This window comes from Rhipicephalus microplus, unplaced genomic scaffold, assembly GCF_043290135.1.
Source record: "Rhipicephalus microplus isolate Deutch F79 unplaced genomic scaffold, USDA_Rmic scaffold_14, whole genome shotgun sequence".
Taxonomy (NCBI): Eukaryota; Metazoa; Arthropoda; class Arachnida; order Ixodida; family Ixodidae; genus Rhipicephalus; species Rhipicephalus microplus.
The window spans coordinates 7520870-7541440 of NW_027464587.1; the positions used below are offsets into that span (position 1 = coordinate 7520870).

The following is a 20571-nucleotide window of genomic DNA, read 5'->3' on the forward strand; positions in this document are numbered from 1 at the left end:
TTCTCGACTAATGTTTATCCCCCTCCAGTAATCTCATGATCAAGTGACAGCTTCACCGAAATATCGATTGCGAAAGTGGCAGAGGTTACGAGAGATTATGGTGGCTCCAGGCCCAGATGAAGTCACTTCAGCAATGCTGAAAATTTTATTCAATGAGTAACGAAGGATGTACTTAATGTAATAAATTATTCGATAAGAGAAGCTTGGATTCTATCTCAATGGAAAATCACGAAAGTCATACCTATTCTAAAAAAAACCAGGTGAAGGTTACATTTTGAACAATATCAGGCCAATTGCACTAACCTCCAATTTTGTCAAAGTAATAGAGAGAGAGTGGTGAATGTTCGCATAATGAAATTTGTTGATAGAGAAAGGGTTCTTCGCCCATGTCAAATCGGATTCAGGCAGGGATGTTCCATATGACAAGCGCATATAGACCTAGAGAGTCGCACACATCTGGCGCGGCGTCAAGGGCAGTACACAGCTCTAGTTACACTGGACACAACAAAAGCGAAGACAGCATCGAGCATAGTGTACTAGTCAGTTGTCAGAGAGAAATGAATTTGCCGGTATAGCCGAGCCCACATATAACGGCCCCACTTAAGACGAACTTTCACTTAAAACGAACAATATTGGCGTGACCGTCAAAATATACATTGATTCAATGGCACAAAATTGCACTTACAACGAATGTCTCCGAGCGCCGCCGATCGGTTACAGCGAATGGAGTCAGCGGTCTGCCGACTTTCCAGGAAACCAATTTCAACCACCGATCAGGCATCAACGAGGTGCCCATACATTATTATTGTTAAACGCCGATTCTGCCTCCGCGCCCCTCTAGTTGCTGCTCTCCACGACCGCTTTTTCTTACGCAACCCTCTGTCCTTTGTCCCCCAGCTACTCTGAGCAACCCGCATCACCAGACGAGGCCCGTGTTTTCACACTGCCACCGATCTTTCGAAAACCGGTCGGCCACGTACCCTGTTTTTGATCGCTGGTACTGTCGTTGGGGTCACCGGCCTGGAGTGACCAGACCATTTGCCAACATCGTCGGCCACCGACTCTACCCGATAGTCTGTGTCTAGTGCACGTGCGTACGCTACCTCACCAACTATGATAATTTACGATCCGTTTCATGTTTAGGACTTGTTCTTGCTCACTTTGCACTCGACTCAGCATGCCTTCCACGCGCGTGTGGAAGAGCGAAAACTGCTGTTAATTTGCACGGGATGAATCGCGAAATATCTAAGTTCGTGAGGCCACGCAAATCTACCGGCGCAACAAAACGATTTCTGAGAACGCCGCCGATTTCTGCGAATGATTTCTGCAAACGCCGCCGCGCGCACCGAACGAGACGGCCATGAACGAGGCAGCTTTGATTTCTGCGCGCGCTGGCACTCTTTCTAAGTTTTTCTACGTGCGAGTTTCGCGAACCTTTCAAGCAAGCTACCCACCTTCCCCTGTGTTTTGGTTTTCAAAGTCGCCCTCCCGCCGCATCCTCCCCTCTCTTTATCGCACAAAAGAAGGAATCTTTCATTCCTCCGTGCTTTATCGCTACTCCTTGCCCTTCTCTCGCAAGTCTGCTCTTCTTTCTTGATCACAACCCCGTCGCCCGTCTCCACCGCCCCGCGACGCCCGCCACGCTGGCTCGAATTAGTTTCGTTTTTCTACTGGAAACGCACCTAGAGCTGTTCCACGCATGTGCGCGTCTTGCTCGCTCTTGGTGTGTGTGTGTGGTCATGATGGCCGACGGGAGGACTAGCACGCTTTTTTGTGCAGCTAAAAAACAAAAAAACAAAAAAACCGTCGCAAGTGTGACCGCTTGGCTTGAGCGTAATCCGCGTGTTCGGTGCCGCGTTGCGGAGCACTTGCGCATAGCTTTTGACCACCTGGCAGCCAACTTGCCGCTTTGGGCATCCCGGTATTCAGCTGTGGAGATGGTGAATATTTCGTGGGTGGCGGTGACGGCTACATGTGCGCGAAACTATTTTCGCGAAGCCGACTGCGTCGATCATCGGGCCCGATGCCGAGCCTGAAGCTTCTGAACAGGACCACTGCTGCGGCGATTTGTGGCAGCGCGTCGTCGACTCTGACCTGGGAGAGCGGGTAGGACATCTGTTGCGATGATTTAATTACAGCCGATGATGATGACGACACTGCGGAACCGTGCACAGATTGGGGCATTGTGAATGAAGTACGTGGCGAGAGCGATTTGGAGGAATCGGATTGCGAGAACGACGAAGCTTTGGAGCCAGCGCCTCATGCAGCTTATGCCACGGGCCTCGGCGAACGAGCAGCCTGCCGTTTTAAATGAACTTGAGACCACCTTTATCATTTCTGCTCTTTGAAACACGTGCATTAAGGACTTTTTGGGGCAAAAAAAGTTTCTGTTTTCACTCGCGACATTTTTTAAAGCTGTGTTTCATTTACTTCGAACTTCGGGATACAGCGAAAGATGCCGCGCCACGCTCAGGTTCGTGATAAGCGGGCTCGACTGTATATTTAGAAGCATGGATAACGAAATCTTTAAAACATAGAACATTTTACTGTTCACAAGATGGTGTTTTGTCACGTACTTATAAACAAGAATAAGGAGTACCGCAGGGCGCTGTTCTTTCTCCGGTACAATTCAATATTAGAATAAGCTCGATCCCATGCAATGAGAATGTTCAGATGTATGTGTATGCTGACAATATCCTATTCTTTTCGTCTGCTCATGACATTCACGCTCCCTATCGAAACCTCCAAACGTACTTATCTAAAATAGAGCACTGGATCGACGTTATTCATCTATCTCTAAACGCGAACAAGTCTGCATTATTAGTATTTATGATAAAAGACCCAATATATACATTTTTCCCATACAAAACTGATACCATTCCACAAGTGCGAATCCTCAAATATCTACGAGTGATATACGACAGCTCTCTAGTATGGCGAAACCACATAGAATATATTGCGGCACAGGGTGTTCGGGCGACTGGCTTATTACGGAGGATAAGCAACAGGCAATCAGGAACACGCAGAGCCACGTTATTATCAATATACCGCATGTATGTGAGGCCAATTCTAGAATTTGGATGAGCCTTATACTCCGGGGCACCTGCTTATAAGCTACGTCCCCTTGTTCTTCTGGAGAAACAGGCAATGCGTACGTGCTTGAGGCTACCTAAATTTGTAGCGAATAACGTTTTATATATAGAAACTAGAATTCCCTCACTCGTCACCAGATTCAAAATGTTGACTGTACAATTGTACTTAAGGTCATTTGAATCTCCTTTGAGGCGTAAAGAAACAGTTTTCATTGCGCAACCTGGTTTATTTTTTAATTGTCATTGGCCTAGATTTCACACCTCAAATAAAGTTTGTACAGTCTCTTCTCGGCCCACTATCCGTGCAAATTACGGAGGTCCTGCCAATTTGTAGCTCGACACGTTCTCTCCAAATATACTTTGATGACATTTTCTCTAATAGTGCTAAACACCTGCTGAGTAATTTGTTAAAGGGCCAATCACCAGGCCCCATACCGAATTTTAATTAGACAGTGGAAGTTGTTGGGTATCCGATGAGGAGCGTTTTGCCACAAAAATTTTTCGAATCAGTTCATTACGAGCGGACAAAACAGGTTTTTTGAAGCGGTGCAAAACGAGGGTGAGAGGAGGCGAGCTCGAAACCCTTGCTGCTCCTCTGCGTAGCCTTCGCAAGCCAAACCTCTTCCCCACCCTCTCCAACATCTGACCGAGAGGTAACGTGCGCATGACCTGCCCGAACAAGCCCAGCCCCCGTGCACACGAGCGGCATTACTTGGTCGAGCAGCGTTATTTTGTGGTCTTCTGTCTGTTTCTGCGGGATCATTTGGAAACGCTGGCTTAGACGCGGTAGAGTAGATGAGCACAATGAGTGCTCAAACGCGTAGGAGCGTTCCACGGTGGTCGTCTGCTCAATGCGGTGACCGCCGGGACCCGAACGCATGCGAAACGCTGGCACATTAGCCTCGCATCTCGTAGCATTTCACGGAAAAAAATGTAAAAAAAAACGTGCACAATTTTTTATTGCGTCTCATTATTTATTTCAAGTTTTATTATTTTCTTAAAGCAAGAAATACATAAACTATAAACTATGCATGTTGTGTTAAATAATTTTTGCCACGTCACGTGGTATATATACTGTTGACAACGTCAGAGCAGACTCGTTTATGTAGAGGACCAACGTCACCGCATTGCTGTGTATGTAGGGCCATTCCTACGCCTGCGTCATGCCCTCATTCTCTATGCGTGCACTGGTAGAGGGGAGGGTGAGCAGCTTTCATCTTGAAATTTGACCCATTTCCGCGGCGCATAGCGTTGCAAATTTTGACAGACGTGATCATGAACGCCTCGTCTACGCATTGCGCTTGTCAGCTCAAAATTGTCAAACATGCTGAGTGGCCCTTTAAGAGCTACTTGACAGCACTACCTGCTAGGAATGCAAGCACATATCATTGCGACGGACGCTTTGCAGCGAGATGAAAATAGTAATATTCGTATATTCTGCCCTGTTTTAGACTGGTCCTTTTCCCTCCTAATTCCAGAGATTTCACACCTGTCTTTATTGCATAATTTTTAGCCGTAGCATAGGCCCTTCGAAAACTGCCAACATCAATGAATTCCACTGTAATAATCACAGACGTCTTGTCGGTCTGCAGTGCTCTCATGGCATCCGGTGATTCGAAAACATTAGACGAATTCAACTCTCTAGTACCGAATCACTTAACCCAGGTGCGATTAGTATGAGTGCCGGGGCATAGAGACATAACTCTAAATGAAACAGCTGATGCACTAACGAAAGCGGCGTTAGACGGACCAGCTATAAATATTACCCCTACAACAGCCTTTATAGTAGCTTCTAGATTTCGGAGGCAAATGATGATGCGAGAATTCTCTACACCATCTTTAACAAATTCTCTGGATTTCAACCATCTAATGACATCCTGGAAAACTTTCTCATGTCATAACCAATGGCTGGAAGTTTTAATCACACGATTTCGCTGTCGTATTCCTCCATTAAATTTTTATTTGTTTAGAGCAGGCTTGACTCCTTCTCCACTTTGTTCTTTTTGTGGAGAAGAGCAAACTGTGGAGCACTTTTTCATCTCTTGTAGAAAGTTTTCAACATTAAGAAAGGTATCACTAGAAATACCATTACAAATCCTTGACTTAGCTTTGACAAGGTCAAATTTACTATCCTTAGGTGCACATACCCTAGGGCACAGCAACAGGAAAGTGTACGTGGCTGTGCAAGATTTCACTGTACATTCTAAGAGATTTACTTAATAACCTCAATACCAAAAGGTTCTCAGTTAACTCATGTAGGCTATTGAAAAATTTTCTTTATTATCAATCATTTATTGCTCAATCAGTAGAAACTAGTTCATGAAAATTTTTCTCAAAAATAATTAAAAAAAAAAACAATATTTCTGTTAATTTTCATTTCACCAGTATTATTTATATACATTCATTTTTGGTAAGCTACCCGATTCTTGGCTGATCCTCCAGACTGGGTGCGAGTCACGAGTTTAGGATCTACATTTACATCTACATTTTGTAATAGATTGGAGCATTGGAAGACCCACTCGTTACGCTATTCGCACTGTGCGACGACAGGTTGTTCTTTTGCTGTTTTAAGATGCCTTGTAAGTCTAACGCAATTGCTTTACCGACATCGAGCCTGCCTAAGACAAGTTCGCCAACAAGTCCCAAGCACCGGTGTGGCTCAGTGGTAGAATACTGGGCTGGCACGAAGTGGACCCGAGTTGCAGCCCCACCGTGTCTTTGGTACTGGTTTTTTTCTTCTTATTTCTATGATAGAGGTTAGGGACACCAGCGGCGGCGGTGGACAAGTACAGCGCCGGGCGTGAACAGAGTTTTGATCTCATAACAGCTTTCGCTGTAAAAACTGACAGGCTTGCGCGAAACGTGCGGCAAAGTCACAGCAAAAGCTAGAAGAGCAGCCTTTTTAGAGCCTTTCTTGGGTAACATTCCTTGGGTAACTGCTAAAATAACACTTGCAGGGTATCCCACTACACGATAAATTATCATAATTTTTGTGTAGTAAAAGATATTCACTATCCATTTGTCGTAATTTTTTAGAAGTGTAGTGCCCGCTAAACACTTGCAAAGGAATTTTTCGATGCTGTGGCTGATGACGATGAAGAATTATAGTTCATACTTTGTAATGGCTCGGAGCATTCGACAATCTACTCAATACCTGATTCACATTGTTTGATGCCTCATTGTTTCTTTGTTGTTCTAATTTTATTATTCCTTATAATGAGATTCTTTCCTGACAAAAGGCCTACATAGGGTAAGTTTGCAATGAAGCATCAAGCACAAAATTTGTCAACACTTTACACATCTTCAAGGCACTAGTCATGCACGTCTAGATAGATTTTATGTGTGTTCTGAGATTACGCCTTTGTGTCAAAACTATGATGTCGATGTTTTTCCTTCAGTATTCATTGCTTGGTGTCATTTGAGATTGGGCAAAAGTGCAAAAAGAAGATGGTATGGGAAAGGCAGAAATTGAATACTAAGTTAATCACACACAAAGGCCTTGTTGATAAGACCAAGAAAAAAAATCCAGTTTTTTCAATGACACAGAAGGCAGTGCGGCAGAAAGGTGTGAATTGTTTAGGTAAAAGATAAAAATAACGCCGTTGTGTGGGGCTGTTACGCAATATCAAGTGCGAAAAGAGGCGACCTGCGGTAAGAGCTTAAAAATTTGGTCAAAATCGAAACAGACCTAGTGGGTGAAGCGCCGACCTAGTGGGTGAAGCGCCGTAGTGGGTGAAGCGCCGTAGTGGGTGAAGCGCCTTCACCCACTAGGGTGAAACCTAGTGGGTGAAGCGCCGACATAGTCCCTTATCAGATGAAAATGCGTACCCTCGAGTTAATAAAATATTGTAAATTAAAATGAATAGTACTATCAGTGAGAGAACATAATCAATCAAGAACTTCTTTCGTATCGCGTGCCAAAAGGTCTGAGAATACAGAAATGCCGATACTTAACGCGGAAAAAATAGTACTACTAAAAATGACTACCTACTACTGCAAGAAAAACTGAGAGGGCTATAGATCTCAGTATGGGCAAATTATTGGGTCAAGATGGTATTAATGCTGATTTTTATTAAGCGTTTCAGTCGCATATGACTGAGTCATTGTATGAAGTAATTTCAGAGCCTTTTGTTCTGGGGACTATGCCTCCATAGTTTAATCGTGTGCACACAGCATTGATCCCTAAAAAAAGAGAAATATGTCTTACATAGAGTAAGAGGATACAGGCAAATCACATTTATGAAAGTGGATTACAAGGCATAATAAAAGTTCTGTCAAGGAGGTTGCAAGGAGTTGTACACAAGTTGGTTAGCCACATCAGACATGTGGCATAAGGGCAGGAGTATATTCATGAATATTCACGTCGCTAAAAGCCTCTCAGAGTATTGTGATGCCACAATCCTTAAAGTGGCCATGTTGCAAATAGATCTAGCCAAAGCATTTGACATGGTGCCCCACAATATCCTGTTTATGTTAATATAACTATTTTTAAAGCAACTCTAGAATGCCCTGCGGTCGTGCGGAGCACTATCGGGAAAACGTGTATGCTGAGTGAGGTGGCTGTCCCAGCAGGCACACCACTCTTTGGCGCCATACAAACACGAAACGAAAATAATGTGTCGTCTCTATGCATGAAATGTGAAAGGAATAAAGCAGTCAGTGTGCGGATGAGCTGAGCGTGTTCTGATACATGTAGTGCTACTGTCAGGAATGTGAGGTGGGACACAGAATTCCCAATTATTCAATGACTAACTGGTCACAAGGCGCTATACCATTTATTACCTCCGCAGTGGAATTGAGCCATTAACGCCAAATTGCAGATAAGTGTTACAGAGTGATTTGACTTTTATTAATAATTCACACACTGTTAAAAAAAAGTGAGCACATTCTAAATGTGTTTAAAGATAAGGGAATGGAACTAGAATCCACTTTTGAGGTACTTTGCTCAGATAATTTGCAGTGTCCTAATAAAAGCTTCGTCCCTGTGGAGCATGTTTTTTGGCAGTATATTTCACATTCAGTGAAACCGGTGTTGAATTTTGTGTCGGCATATTCAAATATTGTTTACGAGAAATAATGATGTCGCACTCGGCGTTGAAGACAAAAGAAAACCAATAAATATTGTGCACATACCCGTGCAATAGTTTACAGCTGCAAATTGATCACCTCAAGGAGGCGCGGTATTGTTCACATCAGCAACACATGTTCCATACAAGCCATATACCCCGACTTCTAATTCGGGAAAAAAAATACCACTTGTCCATTTTCGAGGCGCAGTCAGTGACAAGGCCACCAACGCGCACTCGGAGTCATTTGCAGCGAGCGTCGAGGTATAGGTGCACTGAACTGGCAATGCTCAGATGGCAAAGCGTTTCTAAATCGCATGCACACAAGGGTATAAAGATGGGTGTGTTGGTAATACTTAACTAATAACGTACCTTGTAAAGACTGAGACACAGGATGAGTGAAGAGGAGCGCTCCTCTATGTCCCTTCTCTTGTCCTGTGCCTTACTTTTTACACACTACGTCATTAGTTGCCCATGCACACAAAGCTTTCAGGAATATCTTCATTTGCACGCAAAGTTCAGAATGAGCTCCGCGTACATTCCTGACCCCCCAAACTGCAGCACCATCTCAACTCATGCGACAAACACTACTCGTGGCTCAAAGTCATCGACAAATGCAATGTGGTCATACCCTCTCTTTATGCAGAGTGGCAAGTGCCAGCACCCAACTTATTCTTACACTGTGGCTGTTGCACCTTGGAACTGAATCGAGGTGCTGCGGCGCAGTACAGCGCTAATAAACGAGTTTGGCGCAGCAAGGCTGGTTTGGCACAGGATGGTGCAGGTAAACAAGCTTGGTGTACAATGGTGCAAATGGCGCAGCTGTTCCCCCACTGTGCATGTATGGCCACACTCGTGTTTGTGAGGAAATCTGAACACATCTGCCATTTTATGTGATGCCGATGCGGCTGATGCTACACCAGATGCATATCACATAGGGGATCTGCCGCCACAGAAGGCTTACAATGTACATTGCCAACACATGATGACAGCGAAGGATTACAATCAGCCTGCCCTTCAAGTTCACTTTTTAGGAGAGCTCACAAAAATGCAGGCAATTCCTACACATACATCACTATCCGTTTACAAGTAAAAAGAGCGAACCTTGATATGATACCTTTTCATAAAATGTCTTTCTTCAAGACCTTCCTAGTCAGCTTGAGCATGTTACAGCACAATAGGCAGGCATTGTTTCACACTAAAGACAAAAAATGTTAGGCCGGCGACAGCAAACAAGTGGTTGAGTGTGTGCTTACATGAGAAAACAACCGCTTGTGGTTGCTTCGCTCATTTGTGCTAGAAGCGCCATACAGTTCTCCAGAGTGGAAAGAGAAATACATCGCACCAAACACAACAGCTACAACGCAGTGAGAAGCAGCCGACCCAGACTATGAGTTGCCAGCAGCAGTCATCAGCACCGCCATGTTAACTGAAAAGTAAATGACGCAACGTTGGAGCAAAGTGACATAATGCACTATGCGGGACGTCGCGAACCTCTCTTGCAGAATGAAGGGAGCTGAACAGGAATGCGACAGGTAAATATTGCCATCCCTGTATCTCCGGCTTTACTATAGCTTTTCGAAACATTCTTTAAAAAAAAAATGTTCTGGGAGGCGTCAGACTGATTCGAAGGAGTTTTTTGAAAGCCAAGTGCGAGGGTTGATTCCTGACCCTTTTAAGACACTCACCTTAAACAACATTGGAAGTCATTGGACAAAAGTTATCGCTCACACCTAGCTGATCATTGCAAAAACTACCATTGCCATCCTGCATGGTGTGAAAACAAGGTCTTGTTTAATCATAGATAAACTAACATGCAGTATGGCTGAAGCATTTCACACCAAAAAATGTGGAGGTAACTGCATAAGCGAACCATGAAATCATACTGTGCTTGCCTGCTCAACGAACGGTGTGTCCATCCAAAACATCCTAAGGCCAAAGTCTCTTTGTGAGCGCGCCGGAGAGCTGGCTCACGTAGGTTGCATAGCGTGAAATCTGCAATACTACTTTCTTTTCTAAAGTAAAGCTGATTCATACTAGGGGTATGCAAAGTATGCGAGTAAATACAGGATATACCTCTCTTCTTTCTCTGCTACAGGATGTCTAATTGACAAAAGCTTGCCCAAGGCAACACAAAACTGCTGCATGCTTCCTTGGGTGTTCTAGTGCTCTTTCATTTACAGAGTAACTATGAGCTGCTACTGTGCATCGGGAAGCTATCCTGTGGGCCATGATGCTGCCCATATCGTTCTGGGCTGTGCGCTCATTTGACCTATCACTGGCACCGGCTGACCACATTGTGCTAACCTGAAAAAGCTCACTCACCGCTCTTCTTAGACTTGTGTTGCTTGTGGTGTGGCTTCTTTTCGGGCTTCTTGGTACCTGCGCCGATTCTTTGGCTCAGTTGTCTCGCCAGCTCTCGCATCTGTCGGATCTTCTCCTTGCTCAAAAGCCCTTGTTCAGTGCTACCTTTCGCCTCTGCTGCTCCAGGGTCGGCTATTTTGGTGCTTTCGTTGCCTGCCTGTGACGACCCCTTCACAGGGCTGTCTTCTCCACTTTTCTTGCTCTTCTTGAGCTGGACATCCGAGCCAGTGCCAGCAAAGATGGCACTCGTCTCTGTGCGCTGCTTCTTGTTGTCGTCAGGGAGGGTGAAAAGCTCATAAAGGTCATTGGTCTTGAAGAAACGTCGCTGCTTCGGGTCCTTTAGTACTCGGTTGGTCAGGAACTGCTTGAAGATCTGCCTGGTATAAAGCAGGCACATCTCTATGCACAGCCAGTGGAAGAAAACACTTAGCAAGGTTCACATTTAGACGGTAATACGGAAGAGAATGTACTGAGCATGAATCAAGCAGGATGCAAGCAGTTAGTGACATGAAAGCAAAACCAACAAGTCTCCCACTAAAGGGCTGATAGAAGCCATGCTGCATAAGTGTTAATAAATTGTTGTTTTTATAGCAATGAAGAAGGGCTGAATACATGACATTGTATACACTTCATATGGGCATGGGAAAAAAGTGAGTAGAAAAAAAAAACATGCTGTTATGTTTCAATAAGAGAACAAACCGAGTTATTCTCACACACTGAAATGCCGCTAAACACAGCTCCCCAATATTCACTGTAAATGCCCATTCACACCATCACAGAGCCTTCTGCTGTATAGGAGCAATCTCAATCAAACTCCACTATGTCCATTTCACTGTGTCCTTGTCGGAATGGTGTGAAGATGATGGTCTTGGATGTGCACTGCTTTAAAAGAATGTCTACGAAAAAAACGCAGAGAGGAACAGAAGGGGATATGAAAAAATGCTTATCCAAGACTTGACCATGAACCAACCAGCCCCACCCATTGCCTTACTGCGATGGAGAGGTATGAAATGTTCTCCAGAGGTTACGGTTGATAGTAGCTTCGATTACGAGAACTGCACGAAAATGCACAAAGGGTGGCCAGATTTGGTGTCACATGTAGGGGAGAGCAAAAGTGGTGTTCACACATGGTAGCGCAAGGTGGATCATGCATGGTGGGTGATGCCTCGGCACTGAGGGCTTCACAATGTGCTCACAGAGTCTGCTGCTGAATCAGAGCAAGGAAGCCTATTCGACCAATTAAGAGCTGCAAAAGTCAACTCACTCGAGCTGTGAAGCACATGCATAGTAACTGCATGGCCTTGTACAACCCCAAAGTTATGCATGCAACCGGGTTTAATTAAATCATACCTGTGGTAGATTTTCTCTTCAATGGTGCCAGCCGTCAGCAGGCGGTAGATGGTGACGTCCCGACGCTGGCCAATGCGCCAAGCGCGCTCTCGGGCTTGCGTGTCTGTGCTGGGATTCCAGTCGGGATCGTAGATGACCACTCGATCGGCACCCGTCAAGTTGACGCCCAGACCACCCACCCTCGTTGTCAGCAGGAACACAAACACTGACGGGTCCTGTTGAGAAACCCGCATTTTCAAACACTTGAGAGGGCCTTGCTACGAGCTAATGCAGGCCCACCAAAGTTACTAACTGGGAAAGCACTCTCTAATGTGAAATTGTAGCTTGTGTGCCACATAATCCCGCAGGTGCGTTGGCAATAAAAAACTAACTTTCAGCCTCAATGACATAAACATCTTTGCTTCAGCAGTGTGGACTGCAAGTGCTATGGCGCTATTTTGTAGCCTCATGCAACAGTCTCTTACATATGCTCTACATCTGCTTTCATTGTTCTCTGTTTTTTCGGTTATGACAGAATGCGAGCCAACACTAACCTCAAGGCTGCCCGCTCAAAAAAACTTGTCATAAACTGAAGCAAGAATTCCCTCCGTCCTCATTCCTGTACGTTCACACTTTGCAGTGAGAGCATGCCTTGAAAAAAAAAAAAAAAAACTGAAGTAGGGAGCTCAAGGCTGGAGGAACACACTTTTTCTAGTGGACAATGCAAGAAATTCACATAAGTGGCAAATACTTGTGGTGTGACAGTGCAGAACACAGAAAAATATGAAATTATGGTTTTAATGAAAACAACTGCATACTTATAATTATTCCAGTGCCACAAAAATTTCCATTGTTATAATCAATGATTGTAATTAAATGGGTTGCATGAAAAGGAATGAAACATAGGCAAAATGACAAAATAGAACAAAAGGGTATAACAAAGAGAAATATAACACCAGAAGAGAAATCAGTAATAATGACGACCCAGATCAGGCAAAATGCGATAAGGTTGCGGTGGCAAGCTATTCAACCGCTGGGGTGAGATGACCACAAGTGAACACCAGGTGCTCCTCACTGGCTGCTCAGTCTTGCTTATTCCGCACAAAGCTTGATGGCATGCTTCTTTAAGGCGTTCAGGCGCTCCATACAGTGCAGAGGAACATCCCTGGTGATAACATATCCCTGGAGAGACTCAGGCAGCATTGATGCAGCCCTCTAACACATCGTTTCTGCTGTCATTGCAGTCGCTCTCCAATGCACGCACATTCGCGACAATCACCTCATTGGGTTGATGTTTCAGCATGTTATCAACATGCAAAAACACTGCAAGCCCTGAAGCATCCTCATAACTGCGGGAGCTTTGCAGGCTTTGTGTGAGGCACGGCACTCTTCAGGCAAGGGCTTCAGCAATGCGAGTTAGTTTCGGAGCAGCTTTTTAAGGTCAAACATCATCGTCAATCAAAATTTTTTCTCGTAATAAATTACAATGGTTTTCAAAGACCAAACATTCAGTACTAATCAGCTTACCAGACTTACTATATGGAAGTGTGCGTGTGTGTGTGTGCATGTGTAAAATACATGCTAAATTAATACTCATCCTGGAAGGACACAAAAAATTTATTCTGGGTGATAAAAATATGGAACTATTTTTTTTACGCGAATGCATCTACAGCAAGGAGTCTCGCTAGCCTCCACAGCGTTGCACACTTGATGTGTGAAACCCGTCAGGTTATCGCAGAGGTTTGTTATCCTCGTGCTAATTAAACACATTACTTTGCTTATCTGTGCTCTGTCTGGAGCGAAGTGAGGAAGAGCAGTTACCACAGGAAGTCTATGCGTACCCTACGGCAAGCCGCCAGACAGCGACAGCATGGGCAGCATAGGCACTGCACTGAACGGAACTAACCAGGAGATGAGGAGTCGACCGACCGCTCCGTGTTTCAAAGAGATTATCAGTTGTAACAAACTATCAGATAGCGGTAGAGAAGCACACATATATATCGCAAAAAGTTAATAGTGTTCCTTCTGTCGCAGTTGCTGTGTTAGCCGGACCCTGTAATAGTCTTGAAAACGAAGGAAACATCTTTCTGGTGTGCATTTTGAGCAACATCTTCTGTGGTACTGTATTTGTTTATTGGTGGTGATGGCGCACGTCAGGAGATGCGCATTGCAACTTGTAACGACAGCGTTCCCCAGCTGGTATAAATTATCGCGGTTTCGCTGTATTGCTTGATAGAGTGGAATCCTGGTTCTACATTTCCCAGTTTCACGGCAACCTGGCTTTTACGACAGATTTGTCCCGTTCCGGCAAAAGCCCCATGAATGCAATGCATTAAAAACCTCAATTATCTGATGCCATTTTACGGGGAACCCGCGTTTCACGATGATCCGCACGAAGCGAAGGGACCCAAAGGCGAAGAAAAGGGAAATGCCGCAGGTGCCTTTTATCGCACCAGCAGGAGAAACCCTTCGCATGCCGAGTGCTTCGAAAAACAGTTTATTTCGGTTTTCAGCTGCCGTTCATTCGTCTTCCTTTCAGCCTTTTAGCGGCTGTGAAAGCAGCGTAAAGGGGCCTGGTTGTGGTTTTCCCCATTTTTTCCACCCTTTTTGAACGACCATCTCTCCCGCTTTCGTCGCGCAAAGGCGTTCAAAGGATTTTGTCTAGGGAAGGCTAACCTGTGTAGCATCTTAGTAGGGGGGGGGGGGGGCATTATTAAGATGTAATGTAATGTAATGTGATGTAATGCTGCATCATTAGGACTTACCTGAAAACGCATCTCAAAACGATGTCATGTACCTTCAGCAGTGCAGCTGCCATCTGCTATCAACAATCACCCTTGATATAAATGAATGTATTGCTCTTGTTACGGGAGCTTGTACAACAATGGGCGTAACGGTCTGAACTCGCAGTGATGCATCCACAACCCGGGGACGTAGCTCCATGAGCGTCTTCTGGAGCATGTCACCTCCGCGTACAATATGGCATACCTACTATCGAAAATGCACGGGCTCTTTCTCAAACACAGAACCATCAGACATGCAACGCACTCTGAGAGGCAGAGGAGACTGGGAAAGAAGGCGGCACTGGCCCGCCCGCACCGACGGCGATATGTGGCCCCAAGGCACACAACGCATACGAATGGCGCTGACCGCCATCCGCGTGGTATGCACGACTTAATACGGCGGCTTCATCATGAAAGCCAATCGAAATATATTGTAACAATACTGATTGTTGGCCTAGTTGGTACTTGCTTACTGACATCCGGGCGCTGCATTAATGAACAGGTTAGGGAGCATGAATTAAATTTAATGAAAGATGGCTTGGCGCATTTGACTATGCATTGTAAAGCCTGCAGGTGTGCACCATATTTTAACGAGGTTAAGATTCTAGGTAGAAATAGGCATAAAACTGCGCGTGAGTTAATGGAAGCATATTACATTAAGAAGAAAGGTGAAAGTTGTATCAGCAAACCATTGGTGATGTACTTATCGCAGAAGAGATCGTTCGATAGCTGGATAGCGTAAGGCTGTGTGAAGACTGCGCATGTCTGTATGTTGTTACTTAAGCCTGGATTTGCACCAAGTCTACTTTAGTTGAAAGTGCCGCTTGTGCTTGTCGTTTAGTGTTTCTTTACTTTGTGTGTGTTATTTTGTGGCCAAAGCATGTCAGTAAAGCCAATCGAAAAGCGCTTCACAAGAGTCCAATGAGATCCTTCTGAAATGCGAACTTTTTTCAGCTCCTGCCTTTTGAAAGGGGTCAGTTTAATACCTTAGGAGTGTCAACAATGGCGCAGTGGCCCTCTTTTCGCTCTTTTTTTCTTGAAGTGCATGTGTCGTCCGTGATTGTATCACATGGCTACGCGAGATGTCACCGAAGCGAGCAGCTTTTTCACTCAGCGAAAAGCTGAAAATCATTGAAGAAGCCGAGAAGTGGCATGGAGCCACAAAGCAATTATTTCCTGGGAGCTAAAGATAGAGGAGTCTTTATTGAAGGCTATTCTGGCTAACAAGTCTTCGATTCTTCAGAATGCAATCAAGTTTGGACTGAAGCAGAAATATGCCAAAAAAGGTGACCACGAAAATTCGGAGAAAATGCTGCTGAACTGGTTGATTCAAGCGCGGAGCTCTGCCATCAATATTGACACCGCCATCCTCAGAGAGAACGCCAACCTTGTGGCCTTGCGCCTGGGCATCAGCAATTTCAAGGCTTAACAATATTGCCATGTGGGTGAGAGTATGAATAAAATAAATATATTTACAAAATATACGGGGAGAGTCAGAGGCAGCTGCAGCCAAGATGAAGGAACAACAGCAACAACACGTGCGCGCTCACATTCATTGTCTTCATCGTCTACCTGATCCGCTCTCGTTGCCGATGTCGTGTAACATATGACCTCCCGCCGCCGGTAGCACTGTTTTGGCGCCTAAAGGAGAGTAGGATCATGTGTTGAGATGTATGGTTTGAGACGGAACACGTGGACAATGTCAGTGGCGGGTGCGGACGACGACGACTGACTGTCCAATGGAGCGATCTGATATGTGACTTCAGTAAGCCAGTGTAAAACCTTGTAAGGCCACGAGTAGCGAGATAAGAGCTTCGAAGACAGGCCAACGTGGCGGCATGGTGCCCAGAGGTGGACCAATGAACCTAGAGAGTAGGAAACTACTCTCGTGATGGCTATCGTAGCGAGTCTTCTGAGAGAACTGCGAGCCAAAAAGACGTTCCCGTGCCACTTGGCGGGCCACTTGAGCCCGAGAAGTGGCATACCGGGCGTACTCTGAAATCATTTGAATAGTTTATAGGAAAAGAGGCCAGCCGTGTCGTGGCAGGACGAATTGTATGCGAATTTCACGTAAGGCAAAGTACTATCCCAATCAAGGTAATCTTTGGAAACGTACATACAGAGCATGGTTGTCAAGAGTCGATTTAGGCGCTCGGTAAGACTATTTGTTTGTGAATGGTAGGCTGTAGTGAGCTTGTGACATGCCGGAACATAAACGAAGGATGTCGCTTACGACTTTTGAAAGAAATGAGCGACCACGATCGGTCAGCATCTGCCGAGGAGCGCTATGATGAAGAATAACGCCATGCAGCAAGAAATCCACGACGTCAGTGGCACAGCTTGTGGGTAGTGCTAGTGTGATAGCATATCTTGTGGCATTGTCAGTGGGTACGACTATCCACTTGTTTCTAGTCAGAGACGTAGGAAATGGTCCAATGAGATCTATACCGACACAGTAGAAGGGGAAGGTTGGGGTGTCTATTGACTGGAGTGGACCAGCTGGTAGAGAGGTAGAATGTTTAGAGCGCTTGCGGGACTGACAAGCAGCAACGTATCGGCGCACAGAACGGTAAAGGCCTGGCCAGAATAATCTACTCCACATGCAATCGTACGTGCGCATGACCCCGAGATGCCCAGCGGTTGGGGCGCCGTGAAGACGTTCAAGAACAACAGAATGGAGTGTTGCATGAACTATGAGTAGTAGCTCTGGTCCCTCGGCATTGTGTTGCGTCGGTAAAGAATGCCATCGCATAGAACGAACAAGTGTAGCGATGGGTCTACGCGGGGCAAACGTAGACTGTGCATAATAGATGGCAAGTGGACATCGCTGAGCTGTTCCTTGCATATGTCGGTGAAAGCCGACATGGCAAAGACACAAGAGTCAGAATCATGTGCTAAACGTTCAGATGGGTCTACGGGATGACAGTATAGACAGTCGGCACCCTGGTGCATTTGGCCAGATTTGTATGCCACGTCAAAGCTGTATTGTTCGAGATTCAAGGCCCAATGTCCAAGTCGTCCAGTCATTCAGATCTTTAAGAGATGACAGCCTGCACAGGGCAAAGTGATCCGTAATTACCGAAAAGGTGCGGCCAAACAAGTATGGTTGAAGTTTTCCAACTGCCCAGACTAGTGCGAAGCGCTCATGCTTTGTGATAAAAAACTTGCTCTCCGAAGAAAAAAGGAGGCGACTGGCATAAGCGATGTCGCGATTCCGTCCTTGTTGTCACTGGGTGAGAACAGCACTGATTTCATGTCCGCTGGCATCGGTACAAACTTCAGTATGCACTGACGAGTCGAAATGGGCCAAGATGGGTGGAGAAGTAAGTAATGTTGTAAGGGTGCTGAAGGCAGTTGCTTGGTCAGTACCCCAATAAAAAGTCATGTCCTTCTTCAGTAGTTCCGTAAGTGGTCAGGCAATGCCAGCGAAATTCTTCTAAAAATAACGAAAGTAAAAACACAGACAGATAAAACTTCGTACACCTTTAGCGGAACGTAGTACGGGAAAATCTTTGACAACTTGAATTTTGTCTGAATCAGGATGCACGCCTCGAGCACTCTCAAGGTGGCTCAGCACAATGATTTTCAGACAACCAAAACAATATTTGGAAGAGTTGAGCTGAAGTCCTGCTGTATGGAAAACCTCGAAAACAGCCGACAGGCGGCTAAGGTGGCTTTCAAATGTGAGTGAAAAGACTATGATTTCATCGAGATAGCACAGGCACGTGGACCATTTGTATCCATACAGCAGAGGGTCCATCATCCTTTCAAATGTAGCTGGGGCATTACACAATCCGAATGGCATAACCTTGAACTGAAAAACTCCATCCGGTGTAATGAATTCGGTTTTCTCATGATCGACAGAAATGATTGACAGAAATCGGCCAATATCCTGATTGTAAGTCGATAGATTAAAAGTAGGCAGACCCATGTAGGCAGTCAAGAGCGTCGTCAATCCGCGGCAGTGGATAGTAGGTAGACCAATGTAGGCAGTCGAGAGCATCGTCGATCCGCAGCAGAGGATACACATCCTTGCCCGTTACTTTGTTTAAGTGACGGTAGGATGCCTGATAGATGCCTGATGCCAATAAGTTTAAGTGACAGTAGGATGCCATAGAATGCCTGATGCCAATACCTTCACTAGTGGCCTGAGGTGATTCCCGGTAAGGTTGAAAGCATCCACGATCCCTCTTTCTTGGCGCTGAGTGTACCCATAAGATGCCTGATGCCAATACCACCTGGTGTTCCAATGGCGGGCCACGTGTCTAATATGGCGGCAGTTGAAACAAATCGGACGATCGTCAGCAGTCCTCCACTTGGCTGGATTGCAAGGGCGCACCGGAAGGTTTTGGCTTTGGGCATATGAAACAGGGGGTTGACGACGTTCGATTGACTGAGAGAGAGTTGTAGTGCACTCGGAGGCCAGTCCAGCATGGGAAAGCTCTTGTCACACAATGGCATGTACTAGTGACACCATCTGAGGGCTAGAGCCACAGGCATGGGAGCATGTGGACGCAGGAAACAGAGCTTCAAGTTCACGTCTGATGATCTTGGTCACGTGCTCTGCAGTTACCGGCGCCTGTAGTGCAGGCCCGTCTTCGCATGACCAGGTTACTGCTGTGTTTGGAAGTCTAGTGAAATGGTTGGCGATACGTGAACTTTTTGCGGCCTCAAAACGCTGGCACTACTTGATGATGACATCCAACATGTTGCCATCTTTGCATATGAGAAGGCTGAATGCATCATCTGTAATGTCTTTCAATATATGTGCTACTTTCTCCGTTTGTTCCATGCCATTGTCTGCTTTTTGGTAAAGGGCAAGCAAGTCCTCTATGTAAGTCCCGTAGGAGTCTGCTGACAATCGTGCACGAGATGCAAACTCCTTCTTGGCCGCTGCCTTTCTACCCACAGACTTGCCGAAAAGGGTGCGCATCTTTTCTTCGGACGCATCCTAGCTTCTAATTTCTTGTTTGTGGTTGTTGAACCACACTTTTGCTGTTCCTTTCATGTAGAACAGGATGTTGGCCAACATAAGAGTTTCATCCCAGCGGTAATTCTTGTAAATTCATACAATGGCAACCATTCTTCAATGTCGACATCATCAGTGCCACAGGATGTGCCAGGATCTTTTAGCTGCACAAGGACAACAGTTATTGTTGTGGTCGCCTCAGCAGAAGCGGCTCCCTGGTTTGCCATGGTGAAAAAATTCAAACATCGGCCACTGTGGAGCACTGTTATATCATGTCGTACCCAGCACCACCACCAAATGTCACGGAGGTGAGAGTATGAACTAAATAAATATATTTACAAAATAAACAGAGAGAGTCAGAGGCATCTGCAGCCAAGATGGAGGAATAACAGTAACAACAACACGAGCGCGTACGCATTCATTGTCGAACTGATGCTCTCTCGTTGCCGATGTCGTGTAACAACATCATCTTCCGCCGCTATGGTGGAGAAAGCTCCTCCGTAGACTTTTGCACAGTGCAGGAGTGGAAAGGGTCACTGTTGGACTTGATTGCAGAATACAAGCCTTGTGATATTTTTTACGCGGATGAAAGTGGCATGTTTCACCACATGCAACCCGAGCAGGCATTTACTTTGAAGGGTGACAGCTGTCACGGAGGGAAGCACTTTTAAGAGCGCTTGATAGCAGCACTATGTGCCAATGAGGACGGTTCTGAGAAGCTGCTGGTGCTCTTAACAAGGAAATTTGGCAAGCCACGGCGCTTCAAGAATTTGCGAACGCTGCCTTGCAGGTACGACTTCTCAAGAAAAATGCGTGAACGACGTCTGCTATATTCACCAAGTTTCTACAGCCCTTAGAAAACAAAATGGGTGCGACGGCGAGAAAGATTCTTCTCTTTGTGGATAACGCGCCATGCCACCCACCCGACATGGCCTGCCTGCCAAACATCAAGGTGGTGTTTCTCCCGC

At 45.5% G+C, this 20571-nt stretch overlaps 1 protein-coding gene across 8 annotated transcripts in view; it reads right to left on the reverse strand.

Moving 5' to 3' along the window:
- Window positions 1-20571, reverse strand: part of LOC119181217 (DNA excision repair protein ERCC-6) — a 794400-nt gene that overhangs the window by 165379 nt on the left and 608450 nt on the right. For all 8 annotated transcript variants that reach the window (XM_075882812.1, XM_075882811.1, XM_075882810.1 and 5 more), the window contains 2 exons: window positions 11873-12087; window positions 10484-10899 (listed from right to left, as the gene is read on the reverse strand). In XM_075882812.1, the coding sequence (XP_075738927.1) occupies window positions 10484-10899; window positions 11873-12087 (631 nt within the window). The remainder of the gene's footprint in view (window positions 1-10483; window positions 10900-11872; window positions 12088-20571) is intronic.